The sequence below is a fragment of the Diabrotica virgifera genome, chromosome 5 (assembly GCF_917563875.1).
Source record: "Diabrotica virgifera virgifera chromosome 5, PGI_DIABVI_V3a".
In the NCBI taxonomy this organism is placed as follows: Eukaryota; Metazoa; Arthropoda; class Insecta; order Coleoptera; family Chrysomelidae; genus Diabrotica; species Diabrotica virgifera.
Window position 1 is genome coordinate 158,973,901 of NC_065447.1, and position 18,363 is coordinate 158,992,263.

The 18,363-nt window shown below is 31.4% G+C and overlaps 1 protein-coding gene across 1 annotated transcript in view; it reads right to left on the reverse strand.

Moving 5' to 3' along the window:
- Positions 1–704: 704 nt before the first annotated feature.
- Positions 705–18,363, reverse strand: part of LOC114336643 (uncharacterized) — a 69,075-nt gene continuing 51,416 nt past the window's right edge. Inside the window, exon 4 of the mRNA XM_028287005.2 lies at positions 705–3,861. Within this exon, the coding sequence (XP_028142806.2) occupies positions 2,055–3,861 (1,807 nt within the window). The 3' untranslated portion in view covers positions 705–2,054. The remainder of the gene's footprint in view (positions 3,862–18,363) is intronic.

Genomic DNA, 18,363 nt, shown 5'->3' on the forward strand with positions numbered 1-18,363 from the left:
ACAAACAATAATAAAACTAGTTTGATTTTTGTGGATTTAAAATATTAAAATACAACAAAATATAGAGCAAGAAAATAATATATTAGATAAAGATCGGAATAAATTTTGGTGGAAATCAACTTGTGTGAATCGAACACCGCTGTCCTGCACGTAGCACCAAATATTAATGTTTATTTAAAAAATTTCTTGACGCCGTGGTGATTAATCGATTTTAATTTTGCAAATTGCAAATGAAAGGTACAGTACACTTCTATAAGCAAAAAAAAAATTTCAACTTGCTATCTGTCTTATTTTCAGTCCTGTAACATTTTGAAAAAATGATTTTTTTTGCGAAAGCTGGATTGCAAAATTTATTGAACCGATCTTAACGAAGTTTAGAGTATTGTTTTACTGTATCATAAAGTTTTTCTGGGTGAAATGTGAAGGTCCTAAATGTAGCATAAATGGTTGAAAAACGTAAAATGCGAATACTTGTTTTTGTATGTTTTTTTCGCAATTATTGCTATTTTGCAACTAGGGTGACTATTTTTTAAACTTTTAACTAATTCTATATTGTAGGAAATTTAATTACGCAACTTTTATGTCAGTACAACTTTTCTTGGAAATGAATACTTTTAAAGTTATAATCAAAAAACGAAGAAAAAAATCGAATTTTTCCTTAATTTTTTGACATTTTGATTATTTAAACAATGTTCCGGACCTTTTTGAGAGGGAGGATAACTCAAATATTATTATTTGATTTATTTTCAAGCAATTTCTGCAAAAAAATTTGAGTCACCTCTCAACGTCTCGACTAGACGCAGACGACGCAATATTGATAGCCCAAGATGAGGAGAGTCTACAAAGACTATTCCACAGATTTAACATAAGAGCAAAACAATAATATGACAATTTCAACTCAGAAAACTAAAATAATAGTTTTCAGTAAAGAACCAATCAGATGTAAGATAGAAATCGATGGCATCAATATTGAAAAAGTAATGGAACTAAAATAACTTGGAACTACACTCTTCAGCTATAGAGAGCTGGACAAAGAACTGAAGTGACACAGCCACTACACAAAGGCTACTGGAAACCGCATAGCGATGGCTTAGTGTGAAAACCTCGTATCTCATTAAATTACAATTTTACAGGAGAGACAAAAAACTGATTTTTTGCATAATATAATCTAAAAACAAAAATTACCGTTACATATTTTTAATTCGAGCACATTGAGACAAATATCTGATATTGGCCTAGAGCTAAAAGTGTTAAATGTTGCTATTAAATTGATAATACAAATTATAACTATGAAAAACACGTAAATATCCTTGCAGTATATAGAGCCTTTGCCCAAGTGACTATGATAACCTCGTATATCTTGATATACGTGTTTTTCATCTTAAATGAGGTTGTGTTTATTATTATTTACGAAGTTTTCATTTTTCATAGCTTATTGCACACCTCCAAATACTAGGTTGATACAGTACAAATCTTTTGATTTAAGGTTCATAAAATGTTTCTGTATGCAGGACTACCTTTTACTGTTCACAAAAAACATTTCTCCAAGTCGAATCTGTCAAACAAATACTCCAAATTAAGTACCAAGGTCTTGGTTATAAATATACGTGGTATTCACACTAAATCAAGAGAGCAATTGATATACGTTGTATCTTTTTTTGGTTGTAGAAAATAGTCTAGTGTATTTGGATTTTTTCTAACAGTTGTAAATCGTGAGATACAAGGTTTTCAAACTAAAACCACCAAAATGTCATTTTCGAAAAAAAAATAAGATACAAGGGTTTCACACTAAGCCATCGATAGATAAGCGTAATGAGAAGAATTACGCGGCGAGATCGAAAGGGGAGTAAGAGATTAAAAGAAAAGGTAACATACAGTGTATAACGAAATGGACACAAAACAGAAAACACAATGGAACAAACACATAAGCAGTATGGGAAAAGAGCATGTAGTCAAAATAGCAAGAGATTCACCAGTCCGTAGAAGAAGTATCGGACCACCGCGCAAAAGATATGACAGGCTTCGCCATTCTCTCAATGAACAAGCAGAATTGCTTACGAAGAAGAAGTAGGAGAAGTAGATGTAGAAGAAGTATGAGAAGTAGAAGAAGTATCAGAAGTGGAAGAAGTAGAAGAAGAAGAAGAAGAAGAAGGCGTAGAAGATGTAGAAGAAGTAGGAGAAGTAGAAGAAGGAGAAGAAGTAGAAGAAGTAGAAGAAGTAGAAGAAGTAGAAGAGGTAGAAAAAGTAGAAGTAGAAGGAGTAGGAGTAGACGAAGTAGAAGTGGAAGAAGAAGTAGAAGTCGAAGGAGCAGGAGTAGAAGAAGTAGAAGTGGAAGAAGAAGTAGAAGACAATATATCACGACAGTAGCAGTATTTCTTTAGATAAGCATTATCTGTAATACAATCTGTTACAGGCCCGTATCTATCTATTCTACTAATATCACCTAACAGCCTAAAACTGTTATTTATCTGAGTTGTAGAAATATTATTATTTATTTCCTCATATGAAGCTTCGACGGTAGCTTCAAAGCTAGCCTCAGGGCTGGTTTCCAGCATCACTAAAAAGAAATGGACGTATTTTTTATTTTCATTCCAATATGGTTCAGACATTCCAGAGATAATTACTTTATTTAAATTATATTCTGCGCATAATGAACCCCCCTCAGTTGTAAGTAGAATGTTGTTGGTTTCATTTACAATAAATTTTGATACTTCTATTACTTTGGGATGATCTTGTTTGATGTATGTGTGTCCTTGGCAAGTACACCAATGTTGACTAATACCTGCATCTTTACATGTTCTATTTTCTGGAATTTCAGCGAACAAACTCTGACAGCTGGAACATCCTTGACTCCACGATGGTACGTAAGAATCATTACCAATGTTCAATATGCTTTGGAAAGTATTGTGGATATCATAGGGTGATGTCAATCGATTTGTGTTTGTTATGAAATTGTTGTATTCTTCTGCATAAGTCTGTTTAAAGAGATCTGGAAATCTGAAATATATAAAAGGAAGCCTTTCTTCCACCCATCCTGTATGGGTGAATCTAATACCACCAAATCGGAAACCATGATCACTAAAAAATATTAAAATGGTATTATTTAATGCTTCGAGAAATTCAGTGCTAGACAGTAGTTCCAACATCTTCTTATCCATAGCACTTGGCATATTGATATTATCATGACTATAACTGTTACTCCAAAACAGTCCAAAAGATGGAACATCCTTAAATGTAACAGCGAAATCTTTAGCTGCATTTTGTATTCTTTCTCCAGAAGTTTCTGGACCAGCACAATAGATCATATTCCTTCTCAATAGAGTACCATGTAAAGTTTCTGCTGCTAAAAAATAAGGACGATAATAATAATCTGTGGGTTCTTCTAAAAATCCTGGACGGTCATAATGGAACGTGTTAATATTGCAATCGTCCTCTGCATATCCAGTTATGTATTGAGATTCTTTAAATTTGTCCCAGATAAACCCGCAAGGGTTCTGTTTCATGTGACGGGTACAAGTTTTAGATAACTGGTCTACATTATACCCAGTTAGTATTGCCATCAAGTTAGGAAATGTATTGTCACCGATCTTGTTATAGCCCTTTAGGTTAATCATGTTCCTTTCGGCCCATTTGAAGCACTCTGGCATGGTACGTACTATATTAGATTTTGACACGCTGTCTATTCCAAGCATCATAATGCTAAATTTTGGTTTTCCGTCAGGTTTCTTAGGTTCTTTAGAGATTGAAAAAGTGGTAGCGTGAACATTGCTGTATACTTCACTGAAAATTGTCGAACAGTTTACACTAACGTAAGGATAATTTATTTCTACTGAGTCTTCGAATGGAACGCAATCCGTCAGCCTAAAACAGAAAAGAGCGTTAAAGATCCCTTTGATAACATAAATGAGATTAAAAATAGTGAAAAGAGCAGTATGTAATTCAAAAATTAATCCTTTTCGCTTTCTTTATTCGTCGTCTCTTGTCTTATAAATTGTGAAAGTCAGAGATTAAGGATGTTACCAGAAAGAAGTTCCAACAGGAAAAGTTTTCAGATTAAATAATTATTTATTATTATTTTAATAAATTTTGTATCTGGGACTTTTCGCTTTTCCTGAAGAGATGTCGCTGCAGCGTCTCAAAAGTGGATTTTAAACTATTTTTGAAATTCCATATAAATAGACAGTTTGGTTTCGTTTTGCTTCAGAATTGTGCACGCAGCTCCACTGAGGACGTCGTAAGACAAAAACATAAACTGTGTTTTCACTTTTATCTTTACTCAGATCTTGAGAACTTTCTTTCGAACCGTTCTTCCTATACGAATGAAAGCGGAATGTGACTGCATATTGTAGAGTGCTTTTCGCCAGTGGCTGCTCGTGATTTTTTACAATAGGGGAGGCTATACCTAACTGTAAAATATCTAGAAATATTTGCACTAGCAAAAAAAATACTCCAAAAAATGTAATTTAATGCCCCATTTTTTATTTACATTTCATAATATCATCATAAATCATAATATCATATCATTTTAAAAATAGTCTAATTGTAAAAGTGTAATACCAAAGTTTGTGTCGTTTATTTGTTAACAATTCCATCTTTGTAAGTAGATAATATGCATATCAAAATAAATGCAGATTTGATGTTTTGTAGTCCATACACGTTGAAGGTTCACATTTTTTAAGACTCAACTAAATTTTTTAAATTCTAAACGCGGCCCACTGCGTATCCAAAAACACGGTAAATTACCGATATTTTGCTTTGCGTTGCAGATATCGGAAAAAGTTATTTGAACAATAGACCACTCATCATGAATTTAGGTAGTAATTATAACCTTTGGCAAAGTCTACCCTATGCCGAACTGCGGTTTTGCCCTGGGGTGAAAACAACCCCATCTAGGGTATGACAATTTTTTATTCAAAATAACTATGGAAATAGATACAGTGGCCAATTCTGAATAAATTTTGTTCTATAAATTTTTTTGAAAAATTTACACTTTCCAAGTTATTTGCGATTGAAACTATGCATTTTTCATCGAAAAATCTCACGTTTTGTAACCGTTTTTCATGAATAATTTAATTAAAATTAATTTTATAGAAAAAGTCATTACAAAAAAAATGGGGCTAATATAAAAACAAAGAGATTCGCGTTAGAAATATCTAGGTAAACTTAAAAACGACTGAGTTATTGCTCTTTAAAGTATGGTTATTTTCGAAGAACATCGAAATGGAGAACCTTCAATCTCAAATAACTCAAATGTGGTGCAATTTTTTGGAAAAACTTAACAGACATATTTTAAAGTTCATTAAGGAATCTTTAAAATAAGCTCTGACACACGTTTTTTGTATAAGGACTGACTGACTTATGACGAAAATAAAGTCACTCTTTGCTTTTTTCTTTTTGAAATGTAAAAATTAAACCCTCGTCGTTACAATCCTAATAGAAATGAATAGCTTTCCACTTGAAATTAACTTTATTTAGGTCATATAATTGATACGATCCATGTGATTTGACTGGTTTCAAATGCTCAGTTTAGAAAAAATAGTTGAATAAATCAAAAATGACATTATTATAATTTAACAAAAAAGTGCATTTTTCTTAAATAAACCTAAAAGTATTCATGGTACAAAAACAAAAATAATCAAAATTTTCAGTAAAAGAAATTCTACAATTAATATTTGAAAATTTTTCTCATATTTTGAATACTTTTAGATTTATTTAAGAAAAATGCAGTTTTTTTTTTAATTTTAAGAATGTCATTTTCGATTTTATCAACCATTTTTTCTAAACTAAACATTCCAAACCGGTCAAATCACATGTTTCGTATCAATTACACCTAAATAAAGTTAATTTCAAGGGGGAGCTATTCATTTCTATTAGGATTGTAACGACGAGGATTTAATTTTTACATTTCAAAAAGAAAAAAGCAGACAGCGACTTTATTTTCGTAATAAGTCAGTCAGTTCTTATGCAAAAAGCTTTTGTCAGAGCTGATTTGAAAAGTTTTTTATTGCACTTTAAAAGATATATAAAAGATAAAGTTTTCCCAAAAAATTGCACCACATTCGAGTTATTTGAGATTAAAGGTTCTCCATTTCGATGTTCTTCGAAAATAACCATCTTTAAAGAGCATTAACTCAGTCGTTATTAGGTTTACATGGGTCTTTCAGGCGCGAAGCTCTTTGTTTTTTTATTAGCTACAATTTTGCTCTTAATGATTTTTTCAATAAAATTATTTTTTAAGTTATTTATGAAAAACGGTTACAAAACGTGAGATTTTTCGATGAAAAATGCATAGTTTCAATCGCAAATAACTTGGAAAGTGTAAATTTTTCAAAAAAAATTTATAGAACAAAATTTATTCAGAATTGGCCACTATATCTATTTCCATAGTTATTTTGATTAAAAAATTGTCATACCCTAGATGGGGTTGTTTTCACCCAGGGCAAAACCGCAGTTCGGCATAGGGTAGACTTTGCCAAAGGTTATAATTACTACCTAAATCCAAATTTTCAAGGAAATCGACCTTGGTTCTCAAAATTCCACGAGAAAATGGCTGCTGATTGGACTACAACTTGTTCCAAATATTATTCTAACCCCACATACCAAATTTCATAACAAAATTCGCACTTTTAAGTTTTTTCATTATTTTTAGTCAGGACCCTAAAATTCGTTGTCCTGAGATGCGCACAACGGAGGCGAGAAGCAAGCCAGCCTCCCTTGCTAAATCTTCGGGCAATGCGTGATGGCACCGTGGATGGCGCTGTTAGGAGACATTAGCAACCGAGGCTGGCTGGCTTCTCGCCTCCGTTCAGGCATCTCGGGATAACACATGGTCCTGCCTACAATAATAATGAAAAAACTGAGACGCAATCATGCGTTCTAATGCTAATGTTCTGTGCGTACGCATATTTAGTGGTAATGTGGAATCTACACTTTATATGTATAATAGTAAGAGTGCTTGTTGTTTTTCGCGATTCAAGATCAACAAACAGTGTAGTGTGTGTAAAAAATTTATGGGGAGGCTAAGCCTCCCTTGCCTCCTCTGACGAGTCGCCACTGCTTTTCGCTTTCTTTATTCGTCGTCTCTTGTCTTATAAATTGTAAAAGTCAGAGATTAAGAATGTTACCACAAAGAAGTTCCAACAAGAAAAGTTTTCAGATTTAAATAATTATTTATTATTATTTTAATAAATTTTGTATCTGGGACTTTGCTTTTCCTCAAAGAATTAATTACTTAAAAGTGTTACGAATTGGGTAAACCATCAGATAACTCCATAACGTTGTAGTAACTTGGTAATTAGAGCATTTAGTTATATGACTGGGACATTTTAGGTAGGTACCTACATAAGCTGCATCATCATAAAAATGAACTAAAGATTAAACCTTCATTACAGCTCCTCGTCTTAAATAGAAAAATGGACCAGCGATATTCCGGCTTCTCGTCTTATAGGAAAATAAACCAACGATAAAGCCTTCATTCCACCGGCTCCTCATCTTATATGGACTTGTAATAAACCCACAATTCCACCGGTTGCATTCCAGATCTGGAACACCGCCAACTTTCCTTCCAGAAGCTCTATATGGAAATGCAAGTTAAGGGTTTTGTGAGGATATTTTTCATTCAATATTAAGACCTTCAGCCACCTTTTTATCTCTGAGCCTTCGGCAAATTAATTTTATTTGAATATTCAATCACCTTTTTTATTCCTTCAGCCATTGTGTACAGAAAATTTTTATTTAAATTTTTATCTTGTGCTTTGATCTCCTTTGTGTTCGTTCTTGCTACCATTATTTGTCTTGGGGATTAGCCGAACTACCTCTGAGAAGAGCGAGCAAGGGTAGAGATCTCCATGATTGTTTTTGTGGGGGTAAAGAGAAGACACTTTACTTTAGCTAAGGTTGGCCTCTTCACGATCCTAAGTCAACAGTGGATTTCAAAAAGTTATAACCCAGGTGTTAAGAACCTTACACAATGGCTAAGCGAAATTTAAAAAAGAATGTGTGTGTACTTTGTACGCACGTAAGAAGTTATACATCTATTATATGATTTCAACGAAATAAATATACTTTCAACAGGTTATTTGTATTTTATTTAAAGATTAAATTAATTTTTACTTACTGCTTTCCAAAAAAATGTATTAAAACAATACCAAAAATAAAAAAAAATAGAAAACACGGATTCGAACCGGGAACCTCTCGATCTCCGGTCACACGCTCTACCACTGAGCTATATTCCCTTTTCTTTGACAGGTTACAAGATTTCTCATACATACTGACAAATTTAATAGACCAAGTGAAGGTTACAAAAATACTTTAAATATGCTTACTATTACTATAAAATATCTTATTCCCGAGGAAGACAAATCCAAAAACACAAAAATTATAATAAATATATTTACTAAAAACACTAATAATATATTCTTTTCACGCACACCTTATTTGCGCTACATAAAGATGTAGCGACTAATACCATACTGTCGGTGTGCGCATGCGCCAGGGAATGTAAAAATTCACCCTCGTGCCTAAAGAAGTATAACTTCAAAAATTAAAAATCAGCTAAGCGAAATAACATTGCGTGCGGATATGACTTGATTACAAATATGCGAAGTTGAAGATTATTGCATCTTAGACCAGAGAAATTAGCAATTAAATGGCCTCTTTCGTGACATCCGTTGATACAGCTAGCTAAGAACTGCTGTGGGTAAATTTAGTTACAACAATATCCAATATAAAAATTATGCAAAAGATTTACCGTACTCTTTAACTTATAAACAATATATAAACAATTAAAAATCGCTGTTTGATTTTAAATACAAAAGGTGGAGACCGGTAAATTATATGAAATAGTGACATAATTTTTCTGAAGAAACATAGAAAATTCTTTAAAATGAGAGTTTGCAAAGTTATTTTTGTTAATTTGTTGTTTAGTTATTGGGAAAATAGCTCCAAAAGTCGACTATTTAAAAATGATTAATAACTTTTCTGAAAATAAACAAAAAACTTTAATTTTGCGTTAGAGTAGGAACAATGTCACAAGCATTTTGTGATTAAAATTTCAAGAAGGTTCACTTAATAGTTATTGCATAATTGCATTTGTTATTCCCAAAAAGCTTTTATCTACAACGTCATTATGCGTAAACTGTTAGGTTTACATAAATTCTGAAGGCACCAAATCAAAGAAAAAAGATCGTTTTATTAAAATGAATCATTCAATGGTTAAAAAATGTATGCTAAACATTGTAAAATATTTTTGAAAAAGTGGTATGATTTTAAGCTTATAAACAATTAGAATAACTTAAACGCATTGACATGTAGAAAGCTAATATTTTTTATTTGACATGTTGGAATTTTTATACAAATTAAAACAAAAAAAATAATGCGCTTAGGCCCTTAAGGCCCGAGTTAACCATTTTTTTTTTTCAAAAATTCACCGTGGCTTTGTTTATAAACATTAGGAAACTTAAAAAGTAACATTTAAAAGAATAGAAGTTGATAGAAGTTTAAATATAAACAAAAAAAAAATCAAGACGATTCTTCTGAAAGTGAGCCGTCCATGATACGCCAAAAATGCAAGGTTCAAAACAAAGCGATTGTTTGATTTTACTGTCGAATAATGAATTCAGAACTACACATTTACAAAAGTCGCAATAACTCCGGTTCTAATCAACGAAAATTGATGTTCTTTCTTTTTTAATTTGGGGTGCCTTGGTGCATAGATTATAAAAATACGATCAGCTAATTTGTGATTTGTTTTTTTAAGCCAGTATTTTGTTTAGACCATTTAAAATAAATATTTTTTGGCCAAATTTGATATTTTTAATATTATTAATAGTATACAATTTAATGTAATGATAGGTAACATAAATATTTATGTATTACGGTTATAAATAATATTATTTAACAATAAATTTTACAAAAAAATATTAATTTTTAAAATCAAATGTATGCATTGTTAATTTTTCTTGAGGTATGCTTAGGTATATTTTTTGTGACAATTACTTTTCTTGACTAAACCCTAATATTATAAACTTCGTATAATTATAAAATATGTTAAAATAAAATTAAGTTTGTCAAATTTAATGGGTTCATTATAAAACATATAGGTATAAATTGATAAAATTTGATATTTGATAGTTGCATCTTAGGTTTCAGACCATGCAGAAATTTTGATGAATAATACCTTTATTTTATGATTACTTAATGAAAAAATAATAAAAAAATGGGTGTCGGTTTCAGATTTTTAATTCCAAACAACTTTTCATAATAACAGTTTTTGATATTGTGAAATACTGTAAAGCGGGATTTATAATTTTTGACATAACTGCTATAAAATTGATAATAAAACATGTGGTTCCAGGTTACGTAGATACAATGTACATATATAATGTATATTATTTATTTTTAGCATATAAGCAAAACGCTCGGACAGGCCGATTTTTAAAATAATCATAGTATATTATAGCATCAATGTTTCGAACCTTACGCGATCCCTTTTCAAGTGGCAGACATAACTTTAATTGTTGTAAGTAGGAAAGTGCATCATGTAGCATGTCATTTAAAAGCTTTTCAAATATTGATTACAAAAATGTAAACCACTTAAATCCTTTTTGAGAACGTAGGCGCAAACTTTCCGTCGAATTATATTTAAATCAATTTTTTTCGAATCCTGAGAAAACTAATAAGTATTTTTGAAAATTTTAAACGCAGAATGAAAGACTACAATTTTACCGAGGACCAAAAGTCCCTTATAATAAACAAAAAGTTTCTTTTGAATGATATTTTTAAAATTAAAAATCACACTAAATTTTCTCTTTTTTCACCACTGTAACTCTTTAAAATAAACATAGCAGTTCTCAGGGAACTTTGACCCTCGATAATACTGTAATCTTTTATTCTGCGTTTAAATTTTTCAAAAAAAAAACGTATTACTTTTCTTAGGATTCGAAAAAAAAATGAATACATTCGAAAAAAATTTGACCGAAATTTTTCGCCTACGCTCTCAAACACAATTAAAGTATTATACATTTTTGTAATCAGTATTTCAAACGCTTTTAAATGAGATGTCACATGATGTTCTTTCCCATTTAAAAAAATCATAGTTATGACTGTCACCTAAAGAGGGATCTCGCAAAGTTCGAAACATTGATGCTATAATATACATACTATGAAATTTTAAAAATCACCTGTCCGAGTGTTTTGCTTATGTGCTAAAAATAAATACGTTAATAAAGGGGGCAACAATTATTCCAGTGCACTGTATGTATTGTACACATACAGTGCATTCATAAAGTGTAGAAACGGTCTATTATCTCATGACTTTATTATTTTCAGAGTTAGAGCTCTGACATGTCGATTTTTATTTTTAAATTATGATTTTTTGACCTATAGTACATAATAGTGACGTCATCGATTTGGGCGTGATGACGTCATCGATGATTTTTTTAAATGGGAATAGGGGTCGTGTGGTAGCTCATTTAAAAGGTGATTCAATTCTCTATTCAGTAATATAAATATTAACATCATTATTTATACAGGGTGGCCAAAAATAATTTAGGAGTTAAAATAATTGACGCAAAAAGAAGAATGTATGTAATGTATTTAACTAAAAGTACATTTTACTAATACCACATAATATAAAAAACGTTTATTTCATAAATAAACATTGCTTTTCGCTTAAATTAAATGTCAAACAGCCACACACCTGCCTCTTGGCAGTTTAAACATTTAATTTAAGCGAAAAGCAATGTTAATTTGTCAAATAAAAAACAGCGCGATTTTTTTTAAGTTAATTTATTTTATTTTATTCGATTCGGCGCAATTTTATTCATTGTATTTAATTTTACCTAATTTTATTTAATTTGATTTAATTTTACGTAATTTTCTTTACTTTTATTATTTTATTTTATTATGTTTTATTTTATTTTAGTTTATTATGCATGTGATTGCATTTAAAGTGTATGGTCGCACGATCGTTGCATTTTGTCGTTTCAATCCCTCTTATTTTTTTCATACATGTACGCGATCTACCGCTCCATCCGTAGTTAGCTAGAAAGCTATGCTACCAAAAATAATAAGCATAATTTAAGAAAAATCGAAACACATGATTTTCAAATAAAAATAGTTATTTTCCTAACTAGTGCGGAAAGTGATACTTTCACGTACGAGACTGCCGTTGACCCGAAGACGCGATAGAGGAGTTCGAGCAAGCAGTCGACTGCATCCGTAGTTCGTCAGCATCCGTAGTTAGCTAGAAAGCTATGCTACCAAAAGTAATAAGCATAATTTAAGAAAAATCGAAACACATGATTTTCAAATAAAAATAGTTATTTTCCTAACTAGTGCGGAAAGTGATACTTTCACGCACGAGACTGCCGTTGACCCGAACGACACGATAGCGGAGTTCGGGCAAGCAGTCGAGTGCGGGGAAGACACTTTCCGCATGAGTTAGGAACAATATTTTTTCTAGGGCCGTACGTTTGGAAAAAAGCCACAAAAAATAGAGTTATATCAATTTTTGTTTAGAAGTGAAAATACACAAATTAATTCTTTGACAAGGTTGTCAAAATCACACTTTCAATATAGTGGGTTACCACGACGACGATATTGGTTTCCATGACGACGATTCAATACCATGGTAATTGTATGCTGATCAGACTTTTAAATATTATGTCAAAATAATTTTATTTCATCGAACTATCGCGCTAAAACTTTTTGTTTATTATAAGGGACTTTTGGTCCTCGGTAATATTGTAGTATTTCATTCTGCGTTTAAATTTTTAAAAAATATTAATTAGTTTTCTCAGGAATCGAAAAAAAATAATGGATTTAAATATAATTCGACCGAAAGTTTGCGCCTACGCTCTCAAAAAGGAATTAACTGCTTTACATTTTTGTAACCAATATTTGAAAAGCTTTTAAATGATACGCCACATGATGCACTTTCCTACTTACAAAAATCAAAGTTGTGTCTGCGACTTGAAGAGGGATCGCGTAAAGTTCGAAACATTGATGCTATAATATACTATGATTATTTTAAAAATCGGCCTGTCCGAGCGTTTTGCTTATGTGCTAAAAATAAATAATATACATTATACATTGTATCTACATAATCTGGAACCACATTTTTTTATTATCAATTTTATAGCAGTTATGTCAAAAATTATAAATCCCGCCTTACAGTATTTCACAATATCAAAAACTATTATTATGAAAAGTTGTTTGGAATTAAAAATCTGAAACCGACACCCATTTTTTTTTTCATTAAGTAATCATGAAACAAAGGTATTATTCATAAAAATTTCTGCATGGTCTGAAACCTAAGATGCAACTATCAAATATCAAATTTTACCAATTTATACCTATATATTATAATGAACCCATTAAAATTGACAAACTTAATTTTATTTTAACATACTTTATAATTATACGAAGTTTATAATATTTGTAGCTTTGTAGGGTTTAGTCAAGAAAAGTAATTGTCACAAAAAATATACCTAAGCATACCTCAAGAAAAATTAACAATGCATACATTTGATTTTAAATAAAAATTAATTTTTTTTAATTTATTGTTAAATAATATTATTTATAACCGTAATCCATAAATATTTATGTTACCTATCATTTCATTAAATTTTATACTAATAATAATAATAATAAAAATGTCAAATTTGGCAAAAAAATATTGATTTTAAATGGTTTAAACAAAATACTGGTTTAAATAAACAAATCACAAAATAGCTGATCATATTTTTATAATCTATGCACCGAGGCACCCCAAATTAAAAAAAGAACATCAATTTTCGTTGATTAGAACCGGAGTTATTGCGACTTTTGTAAATGTGTGGTTCTGAATTCATTTTATTCGACAGTAAAATCAAACAATCACTTTGCTTTTCAACCTTGCATTTTTGGCGCATCATGGACGGCTCACTTTCAGAAGAATCGTCTTGATTGTTTTTTGTTTATACTTAAACTTGTATTCTTTTAAATGTTACTTTTTAAGTTTCCTAATGTTTATAAACAAGGCCACAATGAATTTTTGAGAAAAAAATGGTTAACTCTGGTCTTAAGGGACTAAGGGCATTATTTTTTTTGTTTTAATTTGTATAAAAATTCCAACATGCCAAATAAAAAATATTAACTTTCTACATGTTAATGCGTCTGAGTTATTCTAATTGTTTATAAGCTTAAAATCATACCACTTTTTCAAAAATATTTTACAATGTTTAGCATACATTTTTTAACCACTAAATGATTCAATTTAATAAAATGATCCTTTTTCTTTAATTTGGTGGCTTTAGAATTTATGTAAACCTAACAGTTTACGCATAATGACGTTGTAGATAAAAGCTTTTTGGGAATAACAAATGCAATTTTGCAATAACTATTGAGTGAACCTTCTTGAAATTTTAATCACAAAATACTTGTAACATTGTTCCTACTCTGACGCAAAATTAAAGTTTTTTGTTTATTTTCAGAAAAGTTATTAATCATTTTTAAATAATCGACTTTTGGAGCTATTTTCCCAATAACTAAGCAACAAATTAACAAAAATAATTTTGCAAACTCTCATTTTAAAGAATTTTCTATGCTTCTTCAGAAAAATTATGTCACCATTTCATATAATTCACCGGTCTCCACCTTTTGTATTTAAAATCAAACAGCGATTTTTAATTGTTTATATATTGTTTATAAGTTAAAAAGTACGGTAAATCTTTTGCATAATTTTTATATTGGATATTGTTGTAACTAAATTTACCCAAAGTAGTTCTTAGATAGCTGTATCAACGGATGTCACGGGAAAATCCTTAGTTCTCTGGCCTATCTCTATTTAACAGAACTTTACCCATACAATGGGTATCGAAAAACACAATAAATCTACTAAGGTCGCAGTGTATCAGGCTCTATTGGCCGCCCCATTTTCTACATGGGTATCAAAATTGGCATATTTTTATTTGCTGGTTTTAATGTTATTTGTAATATCCGTAATATTTTACATTTATCTTCTATTTTATAGCTGGAAGAGCTTTTATTCCTATAAATGACTGAACTTACCAATACGGTCGTGTTTTTGCCGCGTATGTCATTATTGGCCTGATGATTGTTTTGTAAATTCTGCCTTTCATTTCTGTTCCGATATTTTTATTTCTCCATATTTTGTCATTCAGGCAACCTGCGGCTCTGTTTGCTCTATTCACTTGATCTTCCACTTCTGTTGCGAGCCTTCCGTAGCTGGATAATGTGATGCCTTGATATTTAAACTCCACTTGTTCTATTATCTGACCCTCCAGCTCCAATTTACATTTTATTGGATTTGCTGTTATAACCATGCATTTTGCCTTTTTTGGAGAAATTAACATGTTAAACTTTCTGGCGTTTATCTTAAATTGGTGCAGCATACGTTGTAAATCTTCACTTTGAGAGATTAGTATTGCATCGTCTACATAGCAAATTATTTTGAAGTTGTTTTTCTCCCATTTGGTATCCTTTTATAGTTCTTACTTCTTTTATTATTTCATCCATGATCAGGTTGAACAATAAACGACTCAAGGAATCCCCCTGTTTCATCCCATTGCCAGCTTCAATTGGGCAGTTAGTTCATCTTATACTTTTAAGTAAAATTTAATAAAAAATTTTGGTCTTGGTAAAAGGTATATTATTTTAAAAAGCCCTATAGGGCTATTAATTATCAAAATGTTGAACTTAAGTTCAACATTTTGATAATTAATATGGTTATACTTATTTTAGGCAACACTGATGATGCTCTTTTTAGAGCGAAAACGTTCTGTTCGATGTTTGTAGCCCTATAGGGCTTTTTAAAATAATATACCTTTTACCAAGACCAAAATTTTTTATTAAATTTTACTTGTAATTAATGGTATACAGCCAGCTACAGGAAATTCTTCCTAGTGGATTCTTATACTTTTACTTTTATTATGTTGTTCTGGTAGATGTTTTCGATCGTTTCCTAGTATCGTTTCGATCGTTTCGATTCCTAGAGGTACCTCTCTTGAGTATAAAAAATGGATAAGGTCCTTTAATTTGACCCTGTCAAATGGTTTCTTAAGGTCCACGAAACATAAATATGCCGATTTGTTTTATTCCAACGATTTCTCTGGAACTTGCCTCATTATAAATATAGCGTCAGTGCATGACCTTCCCGACCTAAAACCTTGTTGTTCTTCTGCTAATGTTATAATTTTATTCAGTTTGTTTGTTATTACTTTGGATGTTAAATTTAATGTTGTGTTTAATAAGTTAATTTCTCTGTAATTCTCCGGGTCCAATTTGTCTCCTTTTTTGAAGAGAGGTATGTATTCTCTTTACTTCTGTTTTGTTCTATTATTTTTTGTATTAGTTTTAATAGTTGTTTAGTTAGATCTTGTCCTCCGTACTTTAGGAGTTCGTTCGATATTCTGTCCCCTTCTGGAGATTTTCTATTTTTAATTTTCTTAATTCTTCCTTTACCCCTCCCTCCTCGATGTTTATTTTTTCGTTTGTCGTAACTCCAGATGTTGGTGGTTAATTATCGTCGCCTTTAGTAAATATAGATCGGAAGTAGTCTGCCCATGTTTCCTTCTTCATGTGTTTCGTTTTCATTAATTCGTTCTCCTTTCTTTGCCCTCTGATCACCCCCTGTACATCTTTTTGTGTTCCGTTTTCAAAAACTCTGCCAGTGTTCCCTTTTTATTTGTTTCACTAAAGTATTCGTTTCGTTTCTGATTTATTTGTAGTGGTTGTATGCCTGTTGTGTTTGTTTCGTTCTGTATTATAAAAAGTCTTTCTTCTTTTCTTCATATTTTATCTTGACTTTCTCTATAAACCACGGGGTTTTCTTTTTTAATATGTTAGTATTCGTTACTTTCCTCTCTCCAAGTAATTATGTTGCAGCGTTGATTATGTTATCTTTGACTCTGATGAAGTGACAGATGAAGTGACTCTTCCATATACGCAACAACGCGCCAATAAACAAATAAAATTGCTTATATAAAGAAAGAAAGAAGAAGTAGAAGAAGGAGGAGGAGGAAGAGAACGAGAATACGAAGAGTCTTATAACCGTTATACGTGTCAAATAGATCATTTAAGGTTTTAGACTCTTCAACTTTTTGCCAAAAAGCTAATGGTGCATGTGAGGAGAATGATACGTGATTCGATTCATTTTCCAGAATTAAATTGTTAATCTCTTTCTACTAGTGAATGAAGTAACTGTCGCTTGAGAGTTCTCTTTAGAACATCGCGTGGTTATAAGATATAAGGCACCTTTCACTTAGCAATAACACCACCATGTTAACTTCTTGCTAATAACCAGAACCGTTAAAACTTCGTAGGAAAATTAAAAGACGCCTTTAATTAAGATGTACCTATATGTTACCGGCCAAACCCGATTTCAGGACAAACTAGTTTGGCCAAGGCCAAACTAGTTTGTCCTAAGCGCGTTAGGATAAACTAGTGTGGCCTAGGCTAAACTAGTTTGTCCTATAGTGCGTAGGTCAAACTAGTTTATCCTGATATAAATACACACACTTCAGGCCAAACTAGTTTGGCCTCAAACTAGTTTATCCTGATATAAAGACGCACACTTCAGGCCAAACTAGTTTATCCTGAAGTGTATGTTTTATATCAGGATAAACTAGTTTAGCCTAATCTAAACCAATTTAATCTAGTCGAAAGTAATTGATTACAGATCAGTGGCGTAGCGTAGTGGGGGCGGCTCTTTTTAGGGGGCGGCAAAATTTAACAATAAATAATAAAAATATTTTGTAAATATTTGAACCATTTTATATTTTTATCGCAACTACAAATTTGGACCGATTGAAAGGAGCACGGTATCTATAAAATCAAAAGGAGAGGCAAGACGGCTTAATAAGGAATGGTTTTACCGTACATTGACTAAGGACGAAAAAGTTTTACGCACTTGGATGGTTTATTCTCCATCTAAACCATCATTATTTTGCTTTTGTTGTGGTTTATTTGAGAACGTAAATACACCGAATGGATCTAAATTTTGCTTATCTGATGGATTTAATACTTGGTGGAAATTAAATCCTAAGGTTTCAAGTCACGACTCGAGTGCACTACACATCCAAAATTATTGCAAATGGAAGGAGTTGGAGAGCAGACTTCCAAAAGGACCGACTATTGACAAAAAAGAGCAAGACATAGTGGCAAAAGAAATAAAGAAATGGCAGGAAGTTCTTATCAGAATGTTTGATATTATAAGATTCCTTGCCAAATAAAATTTGGTTTTACGTGGACATATAGAAAACGACACCAGTACCAACAGAGCAAACTTTTTAGAATTGGTTAATTTAGTTGCAAAATACGATCCTGTACTTCGTGAACATCTTGTAAGTTCTAAAATGTGTG